Below are 21,105 nucleotides of genomic sequence, written 5' to 3'. Positions count from 1 at the left end.
GCCATCGCACTCCAGCATGGGCAACAGAGTGAGACCCTATCTCAATAAAAACAAAAAACAAAAAACAAAAAAAAAACCAAAAAACCAAACAGAGCTCTTTAGAGAAATGGCTGATCCTAGGGCGGGGGCATCCTGTAGTGCCAGAAAGTACGCAAAAGTTAAAAAACCCACACAGGTGAGAATGTATCAAAGGCACACAGGCGCTAACTGACAGAGTGGCCAAAGCTAGAAGAATTTAAGTAAGAGAATAGATAACATGGAACTGGATTACAACCTAAATCTACAGGAGTCCATACTGTGTCAATAAATGATGGAATAAATAAATAAATGGAGGAGAAGAGACAAATCTTCCTTTACAGAAGAATTCCAAACAATATATATTCTTCTCTCTAGGAGGGGCGGAGCTCAATGCTCTTCTCCCCCTGGCCACTCCCTTCCCCTTCCCCTGAGTGTAGTCTGAATTTAGTGACTCCTTTCCAAAGTACAGAGCGAACGCCAGCACAGTGGCTCACATCTGTAATCCTAGTACTTTTGGAGGCTGAGGAGGGAGGATCACTTGAGTCCAGGAGTTGGAGGCTGTGGTTTTTCTGTAAATCTAAAACTATTCCTCAATAAAAAGTCTCTCTAGGCCAGGCGCGGTGGCTCATGCCTGTAATCCCAGCACTTTGGGAGGCTATGGCAGCAGATAACCTGAAGTCAGAAGTTTGAGACCAGCCTGGCAAACATGGTGAAACCCTGTCTCTACTAAAAATACAAAAATTCTGCCGGGCGCGGTGGCTCATGCCTGTAATCCCAGCACTTTGGAAGGCCGAGGCGGGTGGATCACGAGATCAGGAGATCAAGACCATCCTGGCTAACACGGTGAAATACCGTCTCTACTAAAAATACAAAAAATTGGCCGGGCGTGGTGGCCGGCACCTGTAGTCCTAGCTACTCGGGAGGCTGAGGCAGGAGAATAGCGTTAACCTGGGAGGCGGAGCTTGTGGTGAGCCGAGATAGCGCCACTGCACTCCAGCCTGGGCGACAGAGTGAGACTCTGTCTCAAAAAACAAAGCAAAGCAAAACAAAACAAAACAAAACAAAACAAAAACAAAAACAAAAAACCAAAAATTAGCCAGGTGTGGTGGTGCACGCCTGTCATCCCAGCTACTTGGGGGGCTGAGACAGGATAATCACTTGAACCCGGGAGGCGGAGGTTGCAGTGAGTAGAGATCACGGCATTGTATTCCAGCCTGGGAGCAAGAGCAAAACTCCGTCTCAAAAAAAAACCACCGCCACCAACAACAAAGTCTCTCTCTATATATTTTAGTCTCACTCTGTCACCCAGGCTGGAATGCTGGAATGCAGTGGTGTGATCTCGGTTCACTGCAGCCTCAAACTCCCAGGCTCAAGTGATCCTTCCCCCTCAGCCCCCAGGCTAGCTGAGTCTACAAGTGTGTACCACCATGCCGGGCTAATTTTGTTATTTAAAAATTGTTTTTTGTAGAGATGGGGGGTCTCACTATGTTGCTCAGGTTGGTCTTAAACTCCTGGCCTCAAGTGATTCTCCCTCCTCGGCCTCCCGAAGTGCTGGGATTAAGTGAGCCACCGCACCTGGCCAAAAGCCTATTTATTTATTTATTGTTTTTGAGACGGAGTCTCGCTCTGTCTCCCAGGCTGGAGTGCAGTGGCATGATCTCAGCTCACTGCAACCTCTGCCTCCTGGGTTCAGCCTCCTACCTCAGCCTCACTAGTAGCTGGGATTACAGGCGTGAGCCACTGCACCCAGCTAATTTTTGTATTTTTAGTAGCGATGGGGTTTCACTATGTTGGCCAGGCTGGTCTCAAACTCCTGACCTCAGGTGATCTGCCTGCCTTGGCTTCCCAAAGTGCTGGGATTATAGGCGTGAGCCACCATGCCTGGCCCAAAAGCCTTTTTAAAAATATGCTCCCTTAATGTTCACTATGTGCCAGGCATTGCACCAGGTACTTTGCATATGTTCTCATTTAATCCCCCAATAATGCTATGTGGTTATTTCACTGTCACCACTTTCCAGCTGAGGAAACTGAGGCACAGAAGGCTAAGTGGCATGGCCAGTCACATACTGAGCTGACATTCAAGTCCAGGCAGTTTGGTGTTGGGGTCCACATGCGGCTCACATTTTCCTAATTCTGCAGCTGCTGCTTCTAGAGCATTTGTCATGTTAGGAGGGGGACAGGATGGAGTCAGAGAGAGAGAGAGGAAGCAAGGGCCACAGTGTCTGGGGCCCAGCACCAGGAGAGCAGAGAGAGGCATATTCCCACAGCTGTGTCCAAGGCTGACTCAAGAAGGCAGGTGACCAGTCAACTGTGGGAGTGAGGAAGAGCTCAGAGAGCAGCTGGCTGAGATCTCTATGCTAAGGTGCCTGGGTGGTACCTTTCACTGGGAACTGCCGAGGGCTGGGGAAATAGGCTTGGGAGAGGTGGGTAGGGAGGGAAGATGACCATCACCATTTCTGATGAGGCAATAGAGTGACGTGGGGTGGACCTGGCCCAGACTGCTAGCTCTGCCACTCACCAACTGTGTGACTTCAGAGATGTTACTTAACCTCTCTGGGCAGGTTACGGCAACTATAAAATGATGGGGAAGGCTACGCTTGGTGGCTCATGCCTGTAATCCCAGCACTTTGGGAGGCTGGGGTGGGAGGATCACTTGAGACCAGGAGTTTGAGACCAGCCTGGGCAACATAGTGATACCCCATCTCTTAAAAAAATAAGGGAAAAATAACAGTTCCTTTCTCATGGCTTTGTTGCCAGGGTTAAAGCAATTTTAACACGCAAAGTGCTTAGAATAGTGCCTGACACATACAGGGACGAGAAAGGCCCAGTAAATGTTGGCATAATTATTGAATTTGCATTCCTTGTCAGATGGGGGTTTTTGTTTTTGTTGCGGTTTTTTAAGAGAGTCTCCCTCTGTCGCCCAGGCAGGAGTGCAGTGGCACAACCTCGGCTCACTGCAACCTCCACCTTCCAGGTTCAAGTGATTCTCATGCCTTGGTCACCTGAGTAGCTGGGATTACAGGCACACGCCACCACACCTGGCTAATTTTTGTATATTTAGTAGAGATAGGATTTTGCCTTGTTGTCCAGGCTTGTCTCGAAACCCTGGCCTCAAGTGATCTGCCACTTTCGGCCTCCCAAAGTGCTGGGATTACAGGCATGAGCCACTGGGCCCAGCCTAAAATGTGGGTTGTAAAACTATTATAATATTAATAGTTATAACTATTATTTATTGAGCCCAGTAGTAGGGTCAGTTACTCATGCATATTAATTCACTTAATATTCAAAGTAACCCTGTAGGGTAGGTATTGTTCTCTCCCCTATTTTACAGAGGAGGGAAACTGAGGCACAGCAAAGCTAAGAAACTTGTTCAAGGTCACACAGCTTGTAAGATGGAGCCAGGATTTGAGTCTAGGTGGTCTAACCCCAGACCCCAAGCCTTGACCCTTACATTACACTTACCCCCTACCCCTCGCCACGGCCACATGGCAGAGGTTATGTGGCCAATATTTGGGGGTTTTAGTGGCCCATCAGCCAGCTAGTTTCCCTGTTTCTGCTAACAGTTCTTTTTTTTTTTTTTTTTTTTGGAGACAGAGTCTCGCTCTGTCACCCAGGCTGGAGTGCAGTGGCGCGATCTCGGCTCACTGCTAGCGCCGCCTCCTGGGTTCATGCCATTCTCCTGCCTCAGCCTCTCCGAGTAGCTGGGACTACAGGCGCCTGCCACCACGCCCGGCTAATTTTTTCGTATTTTTAGTAGAGACGGGGTTTCACCGTGGTCTCAATCTCCTGACCTCGTGATCCGCCCGCCTCGGCCTCCCAAAGTGCTGGGATTACAAGCGTGAGCCACCGTTCCCAGCCTCTGCTAACAGTTCTTTAGCTTCCCTTGGGGAACCACCCGTCCCTCACCCTCAGCCCGTATGACTCAAATGGGGCTCCCTTTGGAGGGCGCCCTGTTGACAACAGGCCAGCTATACCCAGCCCAGCCCAGCCCAGCTACCCACGAGGTGGCCGGCACAGCTTTTGGGGCAGGGCTGTGTGTGGAACACAGGCCCTTGAACACTGGGATCCCGTTCGATGGGTAGGGAGTTGACAACAGGTTCACTTTCCTGCCCCACTCTCGCTCCCGGGCGTGTTCTCCCTGAGCACACGGGCCATGCATTTGAAGTTGCAGTGTTACAGCTCTCTTTCAGCTGAGCGGGTGAGGTGAATGTGCTTGTGGACGTTACAGTAGTCTGTTTGGTATTCCTAGCCTTATGGCAGGTGTGGTTGGCAGGTGTGCCCTGAGCAAAGGACCCTGGCCAAGAGAGTGAGGTTGAAACACAGACTGACCAGCTAGCCATGGGGTGGCCCTCAAGGAAGAGGGTATCCCATCAGCAGGGCGCCATCAGTCAAATCTTCCACCTATGGGAACCACCTTTTGCTAATCTGTACAATGGGACGTATGTGCTGCTCTGCCCCGCTTAGTGGCCTTGAATTATTTGACATTGTGTGCAAGAACCCTGCTCATGTGTGCCTGTGCATTTATTTTTTTCTTTAAGACAGAGTCTCGCTCTGCTGCCCAGGCTGAAGTGCAGTGGTGCAATCTCTGCTCACTACAACTTCCGCCCCTGGGGTTCAAGCGATTTTCCTGCCTCAGCCTCCCAAGTAGCTGGGATTATAGATGTGCACCACCACGCCCGGTTAATTTTTGTATTTTTAGTAGACAAGGTTTCGCCATGTTGGTCAGGCTGGTCTTGAACTCCTGACTTCAGGTGATCCACCCGCCTTGGCCTCCCAAAGTTGGACTTACAGGCGTGAGCCACATGTCCGGTTGCACCTGTGCATTTTGAGGGGACAGAGGCCCCAGAGCTTTCTGAAGATTCTCATTAGAGATTCTGGAAGGCTCTGAGTTCAGAGAGCTGCCTGCAACCCCAGTCCCTGGGAGGTGAGCTTGGAAGCCTGTCATGTGCCCATAGCATTAAGATTCAGCTAAAAGCTCTTTTCCACAGAGGCCTGAAGTGTGAGCATTGGAGGCCCCAGATCAAGGAGGATACCATCGAATCTCAGAAACAGGACTGGCTGAAACCTGGGGTGGGGCTGAGGTGGGTGTGGCATACCCCACACCTGGAGGCTGGGTCAGGAGGCCCAAGAGGGGCTCTGAGGCCTCAGTAGTGTTCCTGCCCATCCTCAGGCCTCCTTCCCACGTGCTTCTGCCAGCTGAGCTCTCTGGAAGCTGTTAGGAGGGGACAGAATGGAGATTCCCTGCCTTTCTGGTTGTCCTAGAGACTGGGACAACACCGGATGCTTAGGCCCGGGGTTGGTTTGCCAAGAGCTGGGAGGCCAAGGAGGTGGGAATCTGTGGGTCAATTGCAAGAAGACCTAGACCTCCAGAGTTACCATTACCCTCATTCCGCCAGTCTCTCATATTAAAGGTCGTTAGGGAAAAAGAATATTTACAGGAAACACTTATATAACCTTGTGTTTCTTTTTCTTTCTTTCTTTCTTTTTTTTTTGACAGTGTCTCATTGTGTCACCCAGACTGGAGCACAGTGGCGTGATCATGGCTCACTGTAGCCTCGACCTCCTGGACTCAAGTGATCCTTCCTCCTCAGCCTCCTGAGTAGTTGGGATTATAGGTGAGCACGACTGTATCTGGCTGGTTTTTGATTTTTTGTAGAGATGAGGTCTCGCTATGTTGCTCAGGCTGGTCTTGAACTCCTGGCCTCAAGTGATCCTCCTGCCTTAGCCTCCCAAAGTGCTGAGATTCCAGGCATGAGCCACCACGCCCGGCCTCACAGCCTTGTTCTAGGTGCTGCCATGAACCTACTCATTTACTCTTCTCAATGACCCTATGAAGAAGCTACGATTATTCCTGCATCAGAGATGAGAAAACTGAGGCAACAGATGCCTGGGTGCCCACCCTGATCCCCTCATCGGGCTGGTGCACCCACCCCCAGCTGCCAGGAGTGAGGTCCGGGAGGTTAGGAGACCCCTCGTCAACCTGTTGGGAATGACCCACAGCCAGTGACCAACTCACGGGGCACGCAGAAAGGCTGGTCCCCTCCTTCAAGGGAGGACCACTCTGGTTCAGTTTATGCTCCAGATCCTCCCACAGATCAAGCTGAGCCTAGACTTTACCAGAGACCACATCCTTGTTTAGCTTTTTCCTCCTTCCTTTTAAAATTTAATTTATTTTACTTTTTTCTAGAGGCAGAGTCTCACTATATTACCCAGGCTGGTCTTGAACTCCTGGTCTCAAGCGATCCTCCCGTCTCTGCCTCACAAAGTGCTGGGACTACAGGGGTAAGCCACCCACCCACCACACCCAGCCTTTCCTTTTTCTTTTTCTTTTCCTATTTTCTCCTTTTCCTACATGTTCCAAATCCTCCTTCCTTATCCCACTTTCCCTGCAGACTTTTCCTAACACAATCCTCTCAATGCTTCGTGCGCTCTTCAGTGCATTCCTGCCTCGGGCTCTGCCTCCAGGAAACAGGACCTAAAAGACACCGAGGCGCAGAAAACTGTGCTAAAGACAGCTGGTAAGTGGCCAGGCAGGATTGGAACCCTGGCAGGCTGTGATCCCAACCGTAACATGCCACTGCCTCTCGGTGCCAGGGCCTGGCCAGGTGGGCTTGGGGTGGCTCTCACCGGTAGTTGCACGGCTCAGCTCCGAACAGGCAGGCCAGGATCATCTGCTCGCCGGGGTGGCTCATCTCCACCAGCTCCTGCTGTGGCACCTGTGCAAAGATGTTGGTGGCCTGCAGGAAGTACCACTCTGTCACTGCCTGGGTAGCGCTGGTGAAGTTCCGGAAGGTGCACTGTGTCCCATTGAGACTACACTGTGGAGGCCAAGAGGGGTTTTTGTGGGTGGCGTGGGAGCTGCTAGCAGGACCCCAGCCACTGCTCGAGGGCCCTAGCAGGGCAAGAGCTGTGCTTTGCCAGCCGCCCTTCTGGCTGCAGAACTTGGTGGTGGGAAACGTTCACACTCATGCTCACACATGCTCAAGGGCTGCCGCCTCATACACAGCTGCGTGCTGATCACAAGATCCCCTCATCAGGCTGGTGCACCCACCCCCAGCTCCTGGGGGTGAGGCCTGGGAGGTTAGGAGACCCCTCAGCAACCTCTTGGAAGTGACCCACAGCCAGTGACCAACTCATGGGCATTCACAGACGCTGGTGCCCTCCTTCAAGGGAGGGTGACTCAGTGGCTCAGTTTACAGCCACCAGCCTCACTCCCACTCATACCATTATGCATGAGCAAAAACACACACATGGTCATGTGTGCAGAGGCATGCACAGAAGACGCCCTCTCTCTGACCTCCACAGCCTCATGTCACTATAACACACGTCCATCCTAGCCCTGAACCCCATATGCATAGATTCACACAAGTGGCCACAACACTTGTGCTCACACACACACACACGCACACAGTTCTGATTCCTTTTCCAGCCTCTGCCAGAGACTTCCACATGCAGCTCCCTTGAAGGCCATGAAGAACAAGAAGAAACTCAACACACAGGAAATGCTGCCTCTTATCTGTCCTGGGAAAGACACAGACCCAGTCACCCTGAGCCCACCACGGGGTGTAGAGTGCCCTTCCATCTGGTCACATCCGGCTTCTCATGGCATCCAAGTCATCGCACAGACACGTGACAGACTTGGCCCTGGGACTCTGGCCTTGGCCACGAGGCTGCTGCTGGTTCTCCCTGCTGGAACCTGGGAGGCCAGATAGAGAAGCTTCCCCTGGCATTCTTGCACCACCCTTCCCAACACGCCTGGCCAGCCCACTCCTGGGGGCCTCCCTGCCTCCTCTTGGGGAGGTAATGGCAGCCCTTAATCCTTACCCTGTTCTGGGCTCTGTTCCCAGTGTCTTACATCTATAATCCCATTGAAGCTTCACAGTAATGCTAGGAGGTAAGTATCATTGTTATCCCCATCATCATGAAGAAATTGAGGCCCAGGAGGTTAAGGAAGGTGTGACCACAGCAGATCCCCCATATGACGTTGGTTAGTTTGTGTGGAGAGGTGGGGACGAAGCAGTTGTGGAAGTCATAATGCCATGAGTGTGAGCAGCAAGGCAGTGGCTCCCCCTCTGGGGAGTGTATGGTCCCCTCCTGGATCCCCATCCAAGATTGATTATCAGAATCACCAGGGAGCCTGTTGTCAATACAGATGCCGGGGCCTGGGCCCAGAACTGCTCACTCAGATTCTCCAGGAGTGGGGCCTAGGGATGTGTATTGTGACAGAGCTCCCAGGAGATCCTGAGACACGGGCAGGGGACCTTCTCCCCACTTCTAGGCTTAAGAACTAATGGCATAGCAGCCTCCCAGTGCAGGGCAGTTGTTTCTTGGCATGTGACTGTACTGCACAGCTGTGGCTTTTCACCTGCCCAATATTTATGTCCCTATCTTTTGGTAACAAGACTTGGTTCCTCCCTCAGGGAACCACCTTCCCCCTTGCTCAGTCCATGTGGTCTCACAGAGGCTGACATCACTCCCAACTCCAGGGCACATGGCCCAGGACTGGCCAATCATGACAGCCCCTGCTGTAGCCCACAGTGATTGGTTTAGGGGTGAGCATGTGACCTAATGAGTCTTCTTAGGACCTTTGCTGGGACTATAGGGAAAGTAGGGAAAGAGCTCTTTTTCTGGGACCACTGCTAAGCAAGGGCACTAAGGGGATCCCCCCACATGGAGAGATCTTGCCTGAGAGCGAAGTCACCTGAGAGAAAAGTTGAACCAAGATGGAGAAAGATTCCTGATGGCCTCATTAGAATACCTGGATCCAGCCTTGCCTGAATGCAGTATACCTCTGGACTTCTTAGTTATGTGAGCCAATGAATCGCCTGTTTTGCTTAAGCTAGTGTGAGCTGGATCACTTATACCAAAAGAGTCTTGACTAACATGCCAACAATTTCTATTTTTGAAAAATCTCTGCAAACAAGCAAAACAGGCTCTGGCTTCCATCTTGTCTTTCCCCCAGTGAGACTCAAATTACTACAGAAAAGAAATACCCATCAGCCTCCCTGGATGGGGCCCATTGCTTGATATGTGCCCAAGGACCACTTACTAGTCTCATGGCCATTTTGCACCCCTGGGCATTACAGATCTTTTCTGATGCTGAGCTGCTTGTTAAGCCATTGTGGTTATCTCCAAAGAGATCGAGGACTATGGGGTGTTGGGGGTTCCGTTCATCAATAAGGACCAGGGGTGTGTGGTTCCAGATGGAGGAGTTCAGGGTCCTATTGCTTAGCTCAGGAGCCAGGATCCTCTCCAGGACAGCTTCCATCAGCTCATCCAGGTCCTTCAGCAAATGCTTGATTTTGGAATACCTGGATGGGGAAAGGGCTGGTTAGGGGTGGGGAATGAATATCTGTAGAGCAGAGCAACTGAAATCTGGGACCCACTCCATAGTAGTCTGTTTTCACACTGCTATAAAGATACTACCTGAGACTGGGTAATTTATAAACAGAAGAGGTGTAATTGACTCACAGTTCCGCATGGCTGGAGAGAGGTCTCAGGAAACTTAACAATCATGGCGGAAGGTGAAGGGGGAAGCAAAGCACGTCTTACATGGCAGCAGGAGAGAGAGAGAGGGAGAGAGAGAGAGGGAGACTGCCACTTTAAAAACATCAGATCTTGTGAGAACTCACTCACTATCATGAAAACAGCATGGAGGAAGCCTCCCCTATGATCTAATCACCCACACCAGGTCCCTCCCTCGACACATGGGGGTTACAATTCGATATGATATTTGGGTGGTGACACTGAGCCAAACCGTATCACACTGTTACTCCAGCATGGCTGCCACGATGTATAAGAAGAACACCCCACCTAAGCACCCACCTCTCCATCCACCCATCCACACATCCATCCTTCCACCATCCATGCACTCATTCATTCACCAACTTTTAATGAGCACCTACTATGTGCCAGGCACTGTGCAAGGCACAGATGATACAGTAGCAAACAAGAGGGACCTGGTCTCTTTCCTTATGAAATTCACATTCGAGTGAGGAAAAATTGTAATGGCTCATGGTTATTGATAGCTTACCATGTGCCAGGTGCTAGGTGCTTTCCAGGTTTTATTTACTGTTTGCCACAAGTCTGTTACCGTCCCCATATATAGATCAGGAAACTGAGGCTCCAGGAATTGGTATGATTTTGCAAGCTTACTCCACTGATAAAGGGCAGAGGTGAGCTTAGAATCTAGGTTTGGTGGGCTTCAGTGGGTATGTTTATGGGGGTTCTGAGATCTCCCTCCCAGGAGGGAGCAACTTTGGGAACAGGAGCCAGTTTCAGGAGAGAGAAAATGGATGGGACTGTGAGGCTGGCTCCAATGTCTTCCCTCAGCCCTGTGGAGCTCCCATGTTGGACATGGTGGCCAGTGAGAGATGGATCTATCAAGGAGTATCTCTGCCAGGCCCCGTGGGCGCCCGGGCCCTGCACCCCAGTCACTTCATATCCAATTTACCCAAGACCCTGCCTCAGAGTGGGGTCATTCAGGCCACAAGTGCCAACTCTGGCTGGAGGACTTCCTGCAGGAGCATTAAATGCTGGACAGAGGCCAAGGTCCTGGTACAAACGTGTACAGCAGCGGGAGCTAACACTGGCCTTCGATGCCAGTTCCCTGACCATTAAATCTGTGTACACAGGAAGAGGAGGATCGGGGAGGGTGGCGTCTGTGCAGGTGGTGGTGTTATTACAGCCTAGATGTCCACAGCTTCTGGGAAGCTCGGTGGGTCACCGTATGGGCTCCAGGTTTGAATCCTAGCATGCCACTTAATAGCTTGGGCAACTTAACCTCCCTGAGGCTCTGTTCTCTCCTCTACAAAACAGGGGGATAAAAATAAGTACCCCAGAGAATCGTTGGGAAGATTCAGTGAGGTGCTGCTTCTAAAGTGCATGGATCAGTGCCCAGACAGAGTGCTATCGTTCCTATTATTATTAAAGGTTCTCTTGAGCAGCTCTAAGAACCCACCAAGGCAGGAAGAGCCCTATTAATATAAAGAAGGGACTTTCTGATAATTGGGAAAGTAATCGCTGTGTGTCCCTTCCAGGACTTTTAAAAACAGAGATGCTGTCTCACCATGTTGTCCAGGCTGGCCTTGAACTCCTGGCTTCAAGTGATCCTTAAGCCTCGGCCTTCCAACATGCTCTGATTTCAAGCATGAGCCACTGTGCCTGTGCCCAGTCAGGACTTTTTTTTTCTTTTTCTTTTTTTGTTGTTGAGACAGGGTCTTGCTCTGTTGCCCAGGATAGAGTGCAGTGGCACGATCTTGGTTCACTGCAACCTCTACCTCCCGAGTTCAAGTGATTCTCCTGCCTCAGCCTCCTGAGTAGCTGGGATTACAGGCATGTGCCAGCATATCCGGCTAATTTTTGTATTTTTAGTAGAGATGGGTTTTCACCATGTTGGGCAGGCTGGTCTCGAACTCCTGACCTCAGGTGATCTGCCCGCCTTGGCCTCCCAAAATGCTGGGATTACAGGCGTGAGCCACTGTGCCCGGTCAGGACTGTCTTTTGGATAAAAATGTTTTCTGTGACTCAGCCCTTCTTTCAGTTCCTTGAATGCACCAAGCTTCTCACCAGCTGCACCTGCTGTGTCCACCACTGGGGGCACTCTCTTCACTCTACGTGGCCAACTTCTACTCGTTCCTTAGGGCACTTTTTAAAAATTTTTTGTTTTTGGACTGACTCCCTGCCTCTCCACAACCCTAACTAGGTTTGGTCTCCTCATGTGTCCCCTTCACAGGCCTTGCCATCAAGTGGAGAACAGGCAACCTAGAAGAATGGTTAAAAAGTAGCACCTCTGGGATCATGTTAGGCCTGGGTTCAAATCCCACAGTCGTCCACCGTGTGTCTCCAGGCAAGCTCACTTCTCTGAACCTCCATCTCCTCACCTGTAAACTGGGGCTGCGACAGGAGTTCCCAATCCTAGGGTGGTTGTGTGTATTAGAATGACACCAATTACCCAAAGAACACTGAACACAGTGCCTGGCATATCATAAGCATTTGTTGAAGAGTTGTTTTATTTATTTTTTTTTAATTTTTGAGACAGGGTCTCGTTCTGTTGCCCAGGCTGGAGTGCAGTGATGCGATCTCAGCTCACTACAACCTCTGCCTCTCGGGGCCAAGCAGTTCTCGCGCCTCGGCCTCCTAAGTGGCTATTATAGGCATCGCCTGTATTTTTAGTAGAGATGAGGTTTCATCATGTTGGCCAGACTGGTCTCAAACTCCTGACCTCAAGTGATCTGCCCACCTCGGCCTCTCAAAGTGCTGGGATTACAGGTGTGAGCCACGGTGCCCGGCCGAGTTGTTTTATTTTTATCATCATAATGATAATGAATTCGATATTTGTGGGGACAACTTTGTGGGGCCTGTTTTCTCTGGCAGGCTGTGAAGAGGATAGGGACTCTGTTTTGTTCACTGCTGTATTTGTGTTGCCTAGAACAGTGCCTGGCACATAGTAGGTGCTCCATAAACACGCGTGGAATCGATAAATAGGCACTGGCCTGCCTGAAGACAGAGGGTGCCCAAGGTTCTCTCTAAGCCTAGGAAACTTACGATTTTTTTTATTTTTAAGAGACAGGATCTGTTACCCAGGCTGGAGTGCAGTGGCATCTTCTTGTTTTTATTTTTAATTAATTATTTTTTCTTAGCCTTGACTTGAAAACTCAAGTGGCGCCTTCTCAGCCCACTGCAGCCTCGAGCTCCTGGGCTCAAGCAGTTCTCCCACCTCTGCTTCCTGAGCAGCTCAGATCACAGACATGTGCCACCATGTCTGGATAATTAAAAATATATATATATATTTTTAGAAGTGGGATCTTGCTATGTTGCCCAGGCTGTTCTCCAACTCCTGGCCTCAAGGGATCCTTCTGTCTTTGCCTCTCAAAATGCTGTTATTACAGGCCGCCACACCTGGCCAAAAGTTTATGAAGTTTGAATCTTAGTTGCTGCAAAAGGATGAAAGCAAATGGAAAGACAGAGAGGAGAAGAAAGAGAAAGAAGGAAGGAAAGAAAGAAGAGAAAGAAGAAAGGGAAGAAAAAGGAAGGAAGGAAAAGTAATAAAGAGAGAAAGGAAGGAAGAAAGGGGAGACAGAAAGAGAAGGAGAGAAAGGAAAAGGAAGGAAAGGAAGGAAAGGAAAGGTAGAAGAGAAGAGAAGAGAAGAAAAGAGAGAAAGAGAACCGCCCGTCTGCTGAGGCCAGCTGTGCGCTCCGGGGCCACCTACTTGAAGGGGCTAGCATTGCAGATGGTGACGGCGGGGAAGTCCATGGTCTTGAAGCCTACGGAGAGGGAGACGCTGACCTCCCAGCTCAAGTATGTCCTGATGAAGATGCCCCACTGCCAGCAGACGAGGGCGGCAAAGAGCAGGGTGAGCAGGAACCACATGGCTTTCTTCTTGGGCCCCTCACAGATGATGCGCTTGGGGCCGTGGGTGTTGGTGTTGTCGCAGTACCACACCAGCAGCTCCTTGTACGTGTAGCCGGGGCCCTTCTGCAGCCGATGCAGGCCCTTCAGCAGGTACTTCTTCACGTGCATGGTGGCACCTGCAGAGAGGCATGGGGACGCACATCAGCTGGGACACCAGCCTTGCCTGCGAGGATGTCCCAGTCACATCCAGGAACTGGGCGGCGGTACGTCCCCGTTCTTCCTCCCTCTTTACCTTCCTTCCTCCCTCCCTCCCTCCCTTTTTTCCTTCTTTTCTTCCTTCCTTTGGCTATCCATCATCAGTCCATCCATCCATCTAATCAACCAAAATGCATTTATTGAATGCCTACTATATGCCAGGCACTCAAATGGTCCTTCAGGACTCAATGAGCAAAATGGACAAGGTTTTTTGCCCTTTGGGAATTCATAACCTAGTGAACAAGTGACTTAAACTCTCAACTCTGGTTCTCTGTGTGTAAAATGTGGTACAGCAAGTCCTCAAACGACGTTGTTTTGTTCAATGTTTCATTGTAACGTTGATGAGAAAAGAAAGTAGATTCCCAGCCAGGGCCACTGTCTATATGGAGTTTAGATGTCCTCCCCATGATGTGTCTGCATGGTCCCAGGTGAGTGAGTGTGACTGTGTGTGAGTGCTCTGCAATGGAACATGTCTTGTCTAGGGTGGGTTCCCGCCTGTGGCCTGAGCTGTGGAGATAGGCTCTGGCCACTGTGACCTTGAACTGAATAAGTGGGTAAATAATGATCTTACTTGTTTTTATTAATCTTTCTTTTTCTTTTTCTATTTTCAGATAGGGTCTCACTCTCTTACCCAGCCTGGAGTGCAGTGGCGCAATCAGGGCTCACTGCAATCTCTACCTCCCAGGCTCAAGCGATCCTCCCACCTCAGCCTCCTAAGTAGCTGGGATTACAGGCATGCACACCACCATATCAGTGAATTTTTGTATTTTTAGTGGAGACGGGGTATCACCGTGTTGCCCAGGCTGGTCTCAAACTCCTGAGCTCAAGTGATCCACCCACCTCAGCATCCCAAAGTGCTGGCATTACAGGCGTGAACCACCACACCCGGTCTTAATCTTTCTTAAATGTATGTATAGCTCATATTTATTTCAATGTTTAATATTAGAAGCATTTTGGTCTTTACTTAGAAATTTGGTGACTTTTTTTGTGACCAGAAATAGGCCGTAGGAGCTTAACTCTTGTTGATATCAATTAGCCTATGGTGAAATTGATTTCATTAGACATCGTTTAGCCTAGAGTTGCAGTTTCCAAGAACATATCAACAATGTTAAGTGAAGACTTACTGTAACAATTACATCTAACCTACAGGATTGCTGAAAGGGTGAAATTTGGCAATGCGCAAAAAGTGCTATGTACTGAGCCTAGCACAGGCCAGGTCCTCAGTATGCCAGTTTCCATTGTCACTAGCTGTCAGTGAGTAAGAGAGATGTTAAGTGAAGAATCCATCAAAAATGCAGAGCTATGAAACATGACAGGAAAGATTAGGACCCCATACCCTGAGATGCTAGAGGCATTAAAGGGTGGTGGTTTAGAATAAGGGTTCTGTAACCAAATTTTCTGGCTTTTTGTTTGTTTGTTTGAGACAGGGTCTCACTCTATCACCCAGGCTGGAGTGCAGTGGCATGATCATGGCTCACTGCAGCCTCGAACTCCTGGGAAATGTCTGGCTTTGGCTCTCAGCACTGCTGCTTTCTAGCTGTGTGACTTTGAGCAAATCTCCTTCTCAGTCCCTCAGTTTCTCATCCATAAAATGGGGATAATTACAGCTTCCACCTGATAAGGGTGTCATGGAGGCTGGCTGCATGAAAATATGGAGAGGGCAGATTCATGCCTGGCACCTAAGAGTCAGCGATTTTTATTAGAAAACGGAGGCCTGACCAGGTCTGAGAGTCCTTGGAGAAGTGATGGAGGAGCTGAGGTTAAAGGATAGGAGAGGGGAGGGGAAGGGGGAAGGCTGAAGTGGGGAGGGAGCCTGCAGGGGTGAGCAGGGCCAGGCCATGCAAGGGCTTGTGGACCGTGTTAAAGATTAGGGTTTCAATCCCAAGAGAACTGGAACCTTTGGAGGCATAAGGGTGTGATGCCATCAAAGCTGGGATTTGAAAAGGGGGTTCCAGCCAGGTGTGGTGGCTCACACTTGTAATCCTAGCACTTTGGGAGGCTGAGGCAGGAGGATCACCTGAGGTCGGGAGTTTGAGACTAGCCTGGCCAACATAGTGAAACCCTGTCTCTACTAAAAATACAAAAATTAGCTGGTGGCGGGCCCCTGTAATCCCAGCTACCTGGGGGGCTGAGGCAGGAGAACTGCTTTAGCCTGGGAGGTGGAGGTTGCAGTGAGCCGAGATTGCACTGAGCTGAGATCACACCACTGCACTCCAGCCTGGATGACAGAGTGAGACTCTGTCTCAAAAAAAAAAAAAAAAAAAAAAGAAAAGAAAAGAAAAAAAGGGTGATCCGTGGATACGAATTAGAATGGGGTGAGGTTGTGTCTGGAGCATTGAGGTTGGAGAGTATGGGTCATGGATGAGGAATGCCAGAGTTTTCTGAGACTGTTTCCCATATGCATGAGGGGGCAGGTTCTTGTGTTGTGAAGACCACCAGGTACTTGTTATGGCACATGAGAGTTTCTAAGGACATTCCTGCTTCCCCCTCCCTTCTCTCTGGACACAGAGCAGGAACCTGCAGCAGGAGCATCCCGGCTCTATTCCTGGAGCCCCAGTTGTATTTCATCTTTAAGGTCCAGATCAAAGGCCACTTCCTCCATGAAGCTCTCCTGACTCCAGGCTGGACCCTCACCCCCTCTGAGAGCCTCTCCCTTCTGGGGACACCATGCTGGGCAGTGTGGTTCCTCTGTGCCCAGCATACTCTCCCCCTTGCTCTGAGGTTTCAGGTGAAGTTATCCCACTGTCCCTTTCATCTCAGTTGGTGTGAGTTGCCAGGCTGATCTCTCCTCTTAGCTCTGGGAGATGTGCACATGACTCAAACTGGAATGTTAGGACTCAATTCTATTAGTTTATATTGGAATAACTGAAGGAGAGACCTCACTTTTAACTAAGCCTACTAAGCTGGTGGTATTTGGCAGCACAAACGGGAAGACTGCCTGAGAGTAAAGCCAATACAGAGGAAAGAAGAGGCACGAGATGGAGAAAAATTTCTGACATTGCCATTTGAACATCTGGATCCAGCCATGCCTGAAGCCATTCATTCCTGGCCTCATCAGATATGGAACCAATACATTTTCTTTCTTATTTATGCATATCCAAATTGGATGCCTGCCATTTGCACCCATAAGAAGCTTAACAGTAAAATAAATTGACCCTTGTTTTATCCTGTGTTCTAGTTTCTTGTGCCTGTGGCTTCTCCCAGGAGATTGCAAACCCCTTGAGGACAGCAGCTCTGTATCCCTGACAAAGCCCAGCACAGTGCCTGACACCCCACAGAATATCCAGATGTATAAGGTCAGACTTTCACGTCTAAACAGAGATGTTAAATCTGTCCAAGCATATTCACTCCTGATCCAATTATCTGACACAGTAACATCTCTCACCTTCCTTCCCCAGAAGGGGTCTTGGCCAAAGCATGAAGTGCTTTCTTCTCCAACTCTGTTCTCTCTCTCTCTCTCTTTCTCTCTCCTCTCTCTCGACAGGCTCTTGCTCTGTCGCCCAGGCTGGGGTGCAGTGGCACGATCTTGACTGACTGCAACCTCCACCTCCTGGGCTCAGGTGATCCTCCCACCTTAGCCACCTGAGTAGCTGGGACTACAGGCTCATGCCACCACGCCCAGCCAATTTTTGTATTTTCAGTAGAGACAAGGTTTTGCCATGTTGCCCAGGCTGGTCTCGAACTCCTGGTCTCAAGCGATCCACCCGCATTGGCTTCCCAAAGTGCTTGGAGTACAGGTGTGAGCCACTGCACCCCACCTCCAACTCCATTCTTTGATAGGAATTAAACTCTATGTGCCTGCCCAGGCCATCATGGCTGTAAGAGGATGTTCATAGACTAACCCCACTCCCAACTTTCCCCAGAAGGTCTATTCCCTGCTCTGAAATAATAAAGTAATAACAGTTATTATAATAGCAACTACAAGAGCAACATCAAAGTACTAAATGTTTGCCATGACTCAAGCATATGGGAAGAACCAGGGCTTCGTCTGCCTTATATAGTCTAGCACCCCAAAGCCGCATAGGTGAACATCACATTAGGTTCCAATAGGTAGTTGTAGAAGAAATAAAGGGCCTCTAGAATGTCTACCCTTTTCTATTCTCACGTAATTATTCTGATTTAGTCAAGGAGAAAGTCTCAGCTTGGTACCAACAGGTCTTTAACACCTCTCCAACCCTTCTAATCTCCAGGTTTAACAATGAGGCCTCAGGCTCAGACAATAGTATCTAGTTAGAACGGGTAACATTCTGTTTTCACTGGGCTTATTTTTAAGAGCCACCTTCCACTTATGGCAAGAGATACTGACTTTTGCTTTATGTTCATAAACGTGCTTAAGTAAAAAAAGGGAAATTGATTTAAAGAAAAATGTTTAAACAACAGTACTACATGTAGCAAAAGTTGTTACAATGGTAGGCAAATAGCAGAAGTGTGTTGAGTATTGGCTGAGCATGTAACTAGTCTGGCCCCTTGGGTCATTAGCCAAATAAAACTCAAGAAGTGCTGCAAACAACTTTATGATGTTCTGGTCAGATTTCATCCCCACAGTGATAGATGGTCTGTGTTTGGAATGTATACACAGTTTATGGAGAAGGGATTGAATCAGTGTACAGCTTAACCCAATCCAAACAAGTAGAGACTGAGTCCAGGTGTGCATGCAGAAAGAGACACCAATTGTCATGCTTCAGAGTCACAGATTGCTGACTATACATTGGTCCTGAACTCATGGTAAATGTTCCTGGTAGCAAATGCAAAAACAATAAATGTGGAAAACTGTTTCGGCTTGCTCGCTTTCTTTCTTCCTTCTTTCTTTCTTTCTCTTTCTCTTTCTTTCTTTTTCCTTCCTTCCTTCCTTCCTCTTTCTTTTCTTCCTTTCTTTCTTTCCTTTTTCTCCTTCCTTCCTTCTTTCTTTCTTTTTCTTTCTTTTTCCTTCCTTCCTCTTTCTTTTCTTCCTTTCTTTCTTTCCTTTCTTTCTCCTTCCTTCCTCTTTCTTTTCTTCCTTTCTTTCTCCTTCCTTCCTTCTCTCTTTCTTTCTCTTTCTTTCTTTCTTTCTTTCTTTCTTTCTTTCTTTCTTTCTTTCTTTCTTTCTTTCTTTCTGCTTTCTTTTTCTTTCTTTCCTCTTTTCTTTTCTCTCTTCCTTTTTTTTTTTTTTTTTTTGGCAGAGTTTTGCTCTTGTTGCCCAGGCTGGAGTGCAATGGCATGACCTCACCTCACCGCAACCTCCACCTCCCAGGTTCAAGCAATTCTCCTGCCTCAGCCTCCTGAGTAGCTAGGATTACAGGCATGCACCACCACGCCCAGCTAATTTTGTATTATTAGTAGTGACGGGGTTTATCCATGTTGGTCAGGCTGGTCTCGATCTCGTGACCTGGTGATCTGCCCTCCTTGGCCTCCCAAAGCGCTGGGATTTCAGGCGTGAGCCACTGTGTCCAGCCGTGTTTCGGTTTTCTTACAAGACAGGTTTTCTTCTATGCTTTCTTCTGAGTGTTTTATAGTTTTATTAGGTCTATGAACCATTTGAAGTTAGTTTTTGCATATAGTGTGGGGTAGGAGTTAAGATTCTCTTTAAAAAAATAAGGACAACTATTTGTTTTAGCGTTTTTTGTTTTGTGTTCCATTTAAAGTGCAGAATTCACTGGATTTCAGTATATTCACATTGTTCGACTATCATCACGATCAATTTTAAAACATCTTTATTTCCCCTAAAGAAAACTCCATGCCCATTAGGAGTTATTTCTCATTCCACTCTCCACCCTCCTCCTCCCCATCAGAAACCACTTATTTATTCTCTGTCTCTCTAGATGTGCCTGTTTTGGATGTTTCATATAAATCAAGCTTTTCCATCCTGCGGCCTGCAGGCCATAGGCAGCCCAGGATGGCTTTGAATGTGGCCCAACACAAATTCATAAACTTTCTTAAAACACTATGAGATTTTTTTTTTCTTAGCTCATCAGCTATTGTTAGTGTTAGTCCATTTTATAAGTAGCCCAAGACAATTCTTCTTCTTCCAATGTGGTCCAGGGAAGCCAAAAGATTGGACACCCCTAATAAAAATGGAATTGCAGGCTGGGCACAGTGGCTCATGCCTATAATTCCAGCAATTTGGGAGGGTGAGGTAGGTGGATCGCTTGAGGTCAAGAGTTCAAGGCCAGCCTAGCCAACATGGTGAAACCTTGTCTCTAATAAAAATACAAAATTAGCCGGGTGTGGTGGCATGTGCCTGTAATCCCTGCTACTCAGGAGGCTGAGGCAGGAGAATTGCTTGAGCCTGGGTGGCAGAGTTTGCAGTGAGCAGAGATTGTGACACTGCACTCCAGCCTGGGTGACAAGAGTGAAACTCTGTCTCAACAAACAAACAAAAAACGGAGTTGCACAATATGTGGTCTTTTCTGACTGGCTTCTTTCACTTAAGTGTGTTTTCAAGGTATGTTGCAGCATGTATTAGTGCTTCATTTCTTTCTGTTGCTAAATAATATCCCATATTATGTTGAGACTACATTTTATTTATCCATTCATCAGTTGATGGACAGTTGGGTTGTTTTTACTTTTCGGCTGTTATGATAATACTGCTATGAATGATCATGTATAAGTTTTGTATAGAAATAGGTTTCATTTCTCTTGGTTATATATCCAGGAGTGGTCTGAAACTCCTGATCTGAGTCCGATGGTAATTCTGTGTCCAGAATTGGTGGGTTCTTGGTCTCACTGACTTCAAGAATGAAGCCGCAGACCCTCGCGGTGAGTGTTACAACTCTTAAGGTGGCGCATCTGGAGTTTTTTCCTTCTGATGTTCGGATGTGTTCGGAGTTTCTTCCTTCTGGTGGGTTCGTGGTCTCGCTGGCTCAGGAGTGAAGCTGCAGACCTTCGCGGTGAGTGTTACAGCTCTTAAGGCGGTGCGTCTGGAGTTGATCGTTCCGGTGGGCTAGTGGGCTTGCTGGCTTCAGGAGTGAAGCTGCAGACCTTCGCGGTGAGTGTTACAGCTCATAAAAGCAGTGTGAACCCAAAGAGTGAGCAGTAGCAAGATTTATTGCAAAGAGCGAAAGAACAAAGCTGCCACATTGTGGAAGGTTACCCCAGCAGATTGCCACTGCTGGCTGGGGCAGCCTGCTTTTATTCTCTTATCTGGCCCCACCCACATCTTGCTGATTGGTAGAGCTGAGTGGTCTGTTTTGACAGGGCGCTGATTGGTGCGTTTATAATCCCTGAGCTAGACACAGAGGTTCTCCACCTCCCCACCAGATTAGCTAGATACAGAGTGTGGACACAAAGGTTCTCCAAGGCCCCACCAGAATAGCTAGATACAGAGTGTCGATTGGTGCATTCACAAACCCTGAGCTAGACACAGGGTGCTGATTGGTGTATTTACAAACCTTGAGCTAGATACAGAGTGCCGATTGGTGTATTTACAATCCCTGAGCTAGACATAAAGGTTCTCCACGTCCCCACCAGACTCAGGAGTCCAGCTGGCTTCACCCAGTGGA

The 21,105-nt window shown here is 48.7% G+C and overlaps 1 protein-coding gene across 2 annotated transcripts in view; it reads right to left on the bottom strand.

Moving 5' to 3' along the window:
- SCNN1B (sodium channel epithelial 1 subunit beta) overlaps positions 1–21,105 on the bottom strand; it is an 85,658-nt gene that overhangs the window by 19,429 nt on the left and 45,124 nt on the right. For both annotated transcript variants that reach the window (XM_032157112.2, XM_058440276.1), the window contains exons 2-4: positions 13,230–13,548; positions 9,068–9,329; positions 6,646–6,836 (exon numbers count right to left, since the gene is read on the bottom strand). In XM_032157112.2, coding sequence (XP_032013003.1) covers positions 6,646–6,836; positions 9,068–9,329; positions 13,230–13,540 — 764 coding nt within the window. In that variant the 5' untranslated portion in view covers positions 13,541–13,548. The remainder of the gene's footprint in view (positions 1–6,645; positions 6,837–9,067; positions 9,330–13,229; positions 13,549–21,105) is intronic.

Source organism: Hylobates moloch, unplaced genomic scaffold, assembly GCF_009828535.3.
Source record: "Hylobates moloch isolate HMO894 unplaced genomic scaffold, HMol_V3 SCAFFOLD_6, whole genome shotgun sequence".
Lineage (NCBI taxonomy): Eukaryota > Metazoa > Chordata > Mammalia > Primates > Hylobatidae > Hylobates > Hylobates moloch.
Note: the sequence above shows the minus strand (reverse complement) of the source record. Positions and strands in the feature narration are given on the sequence as shown.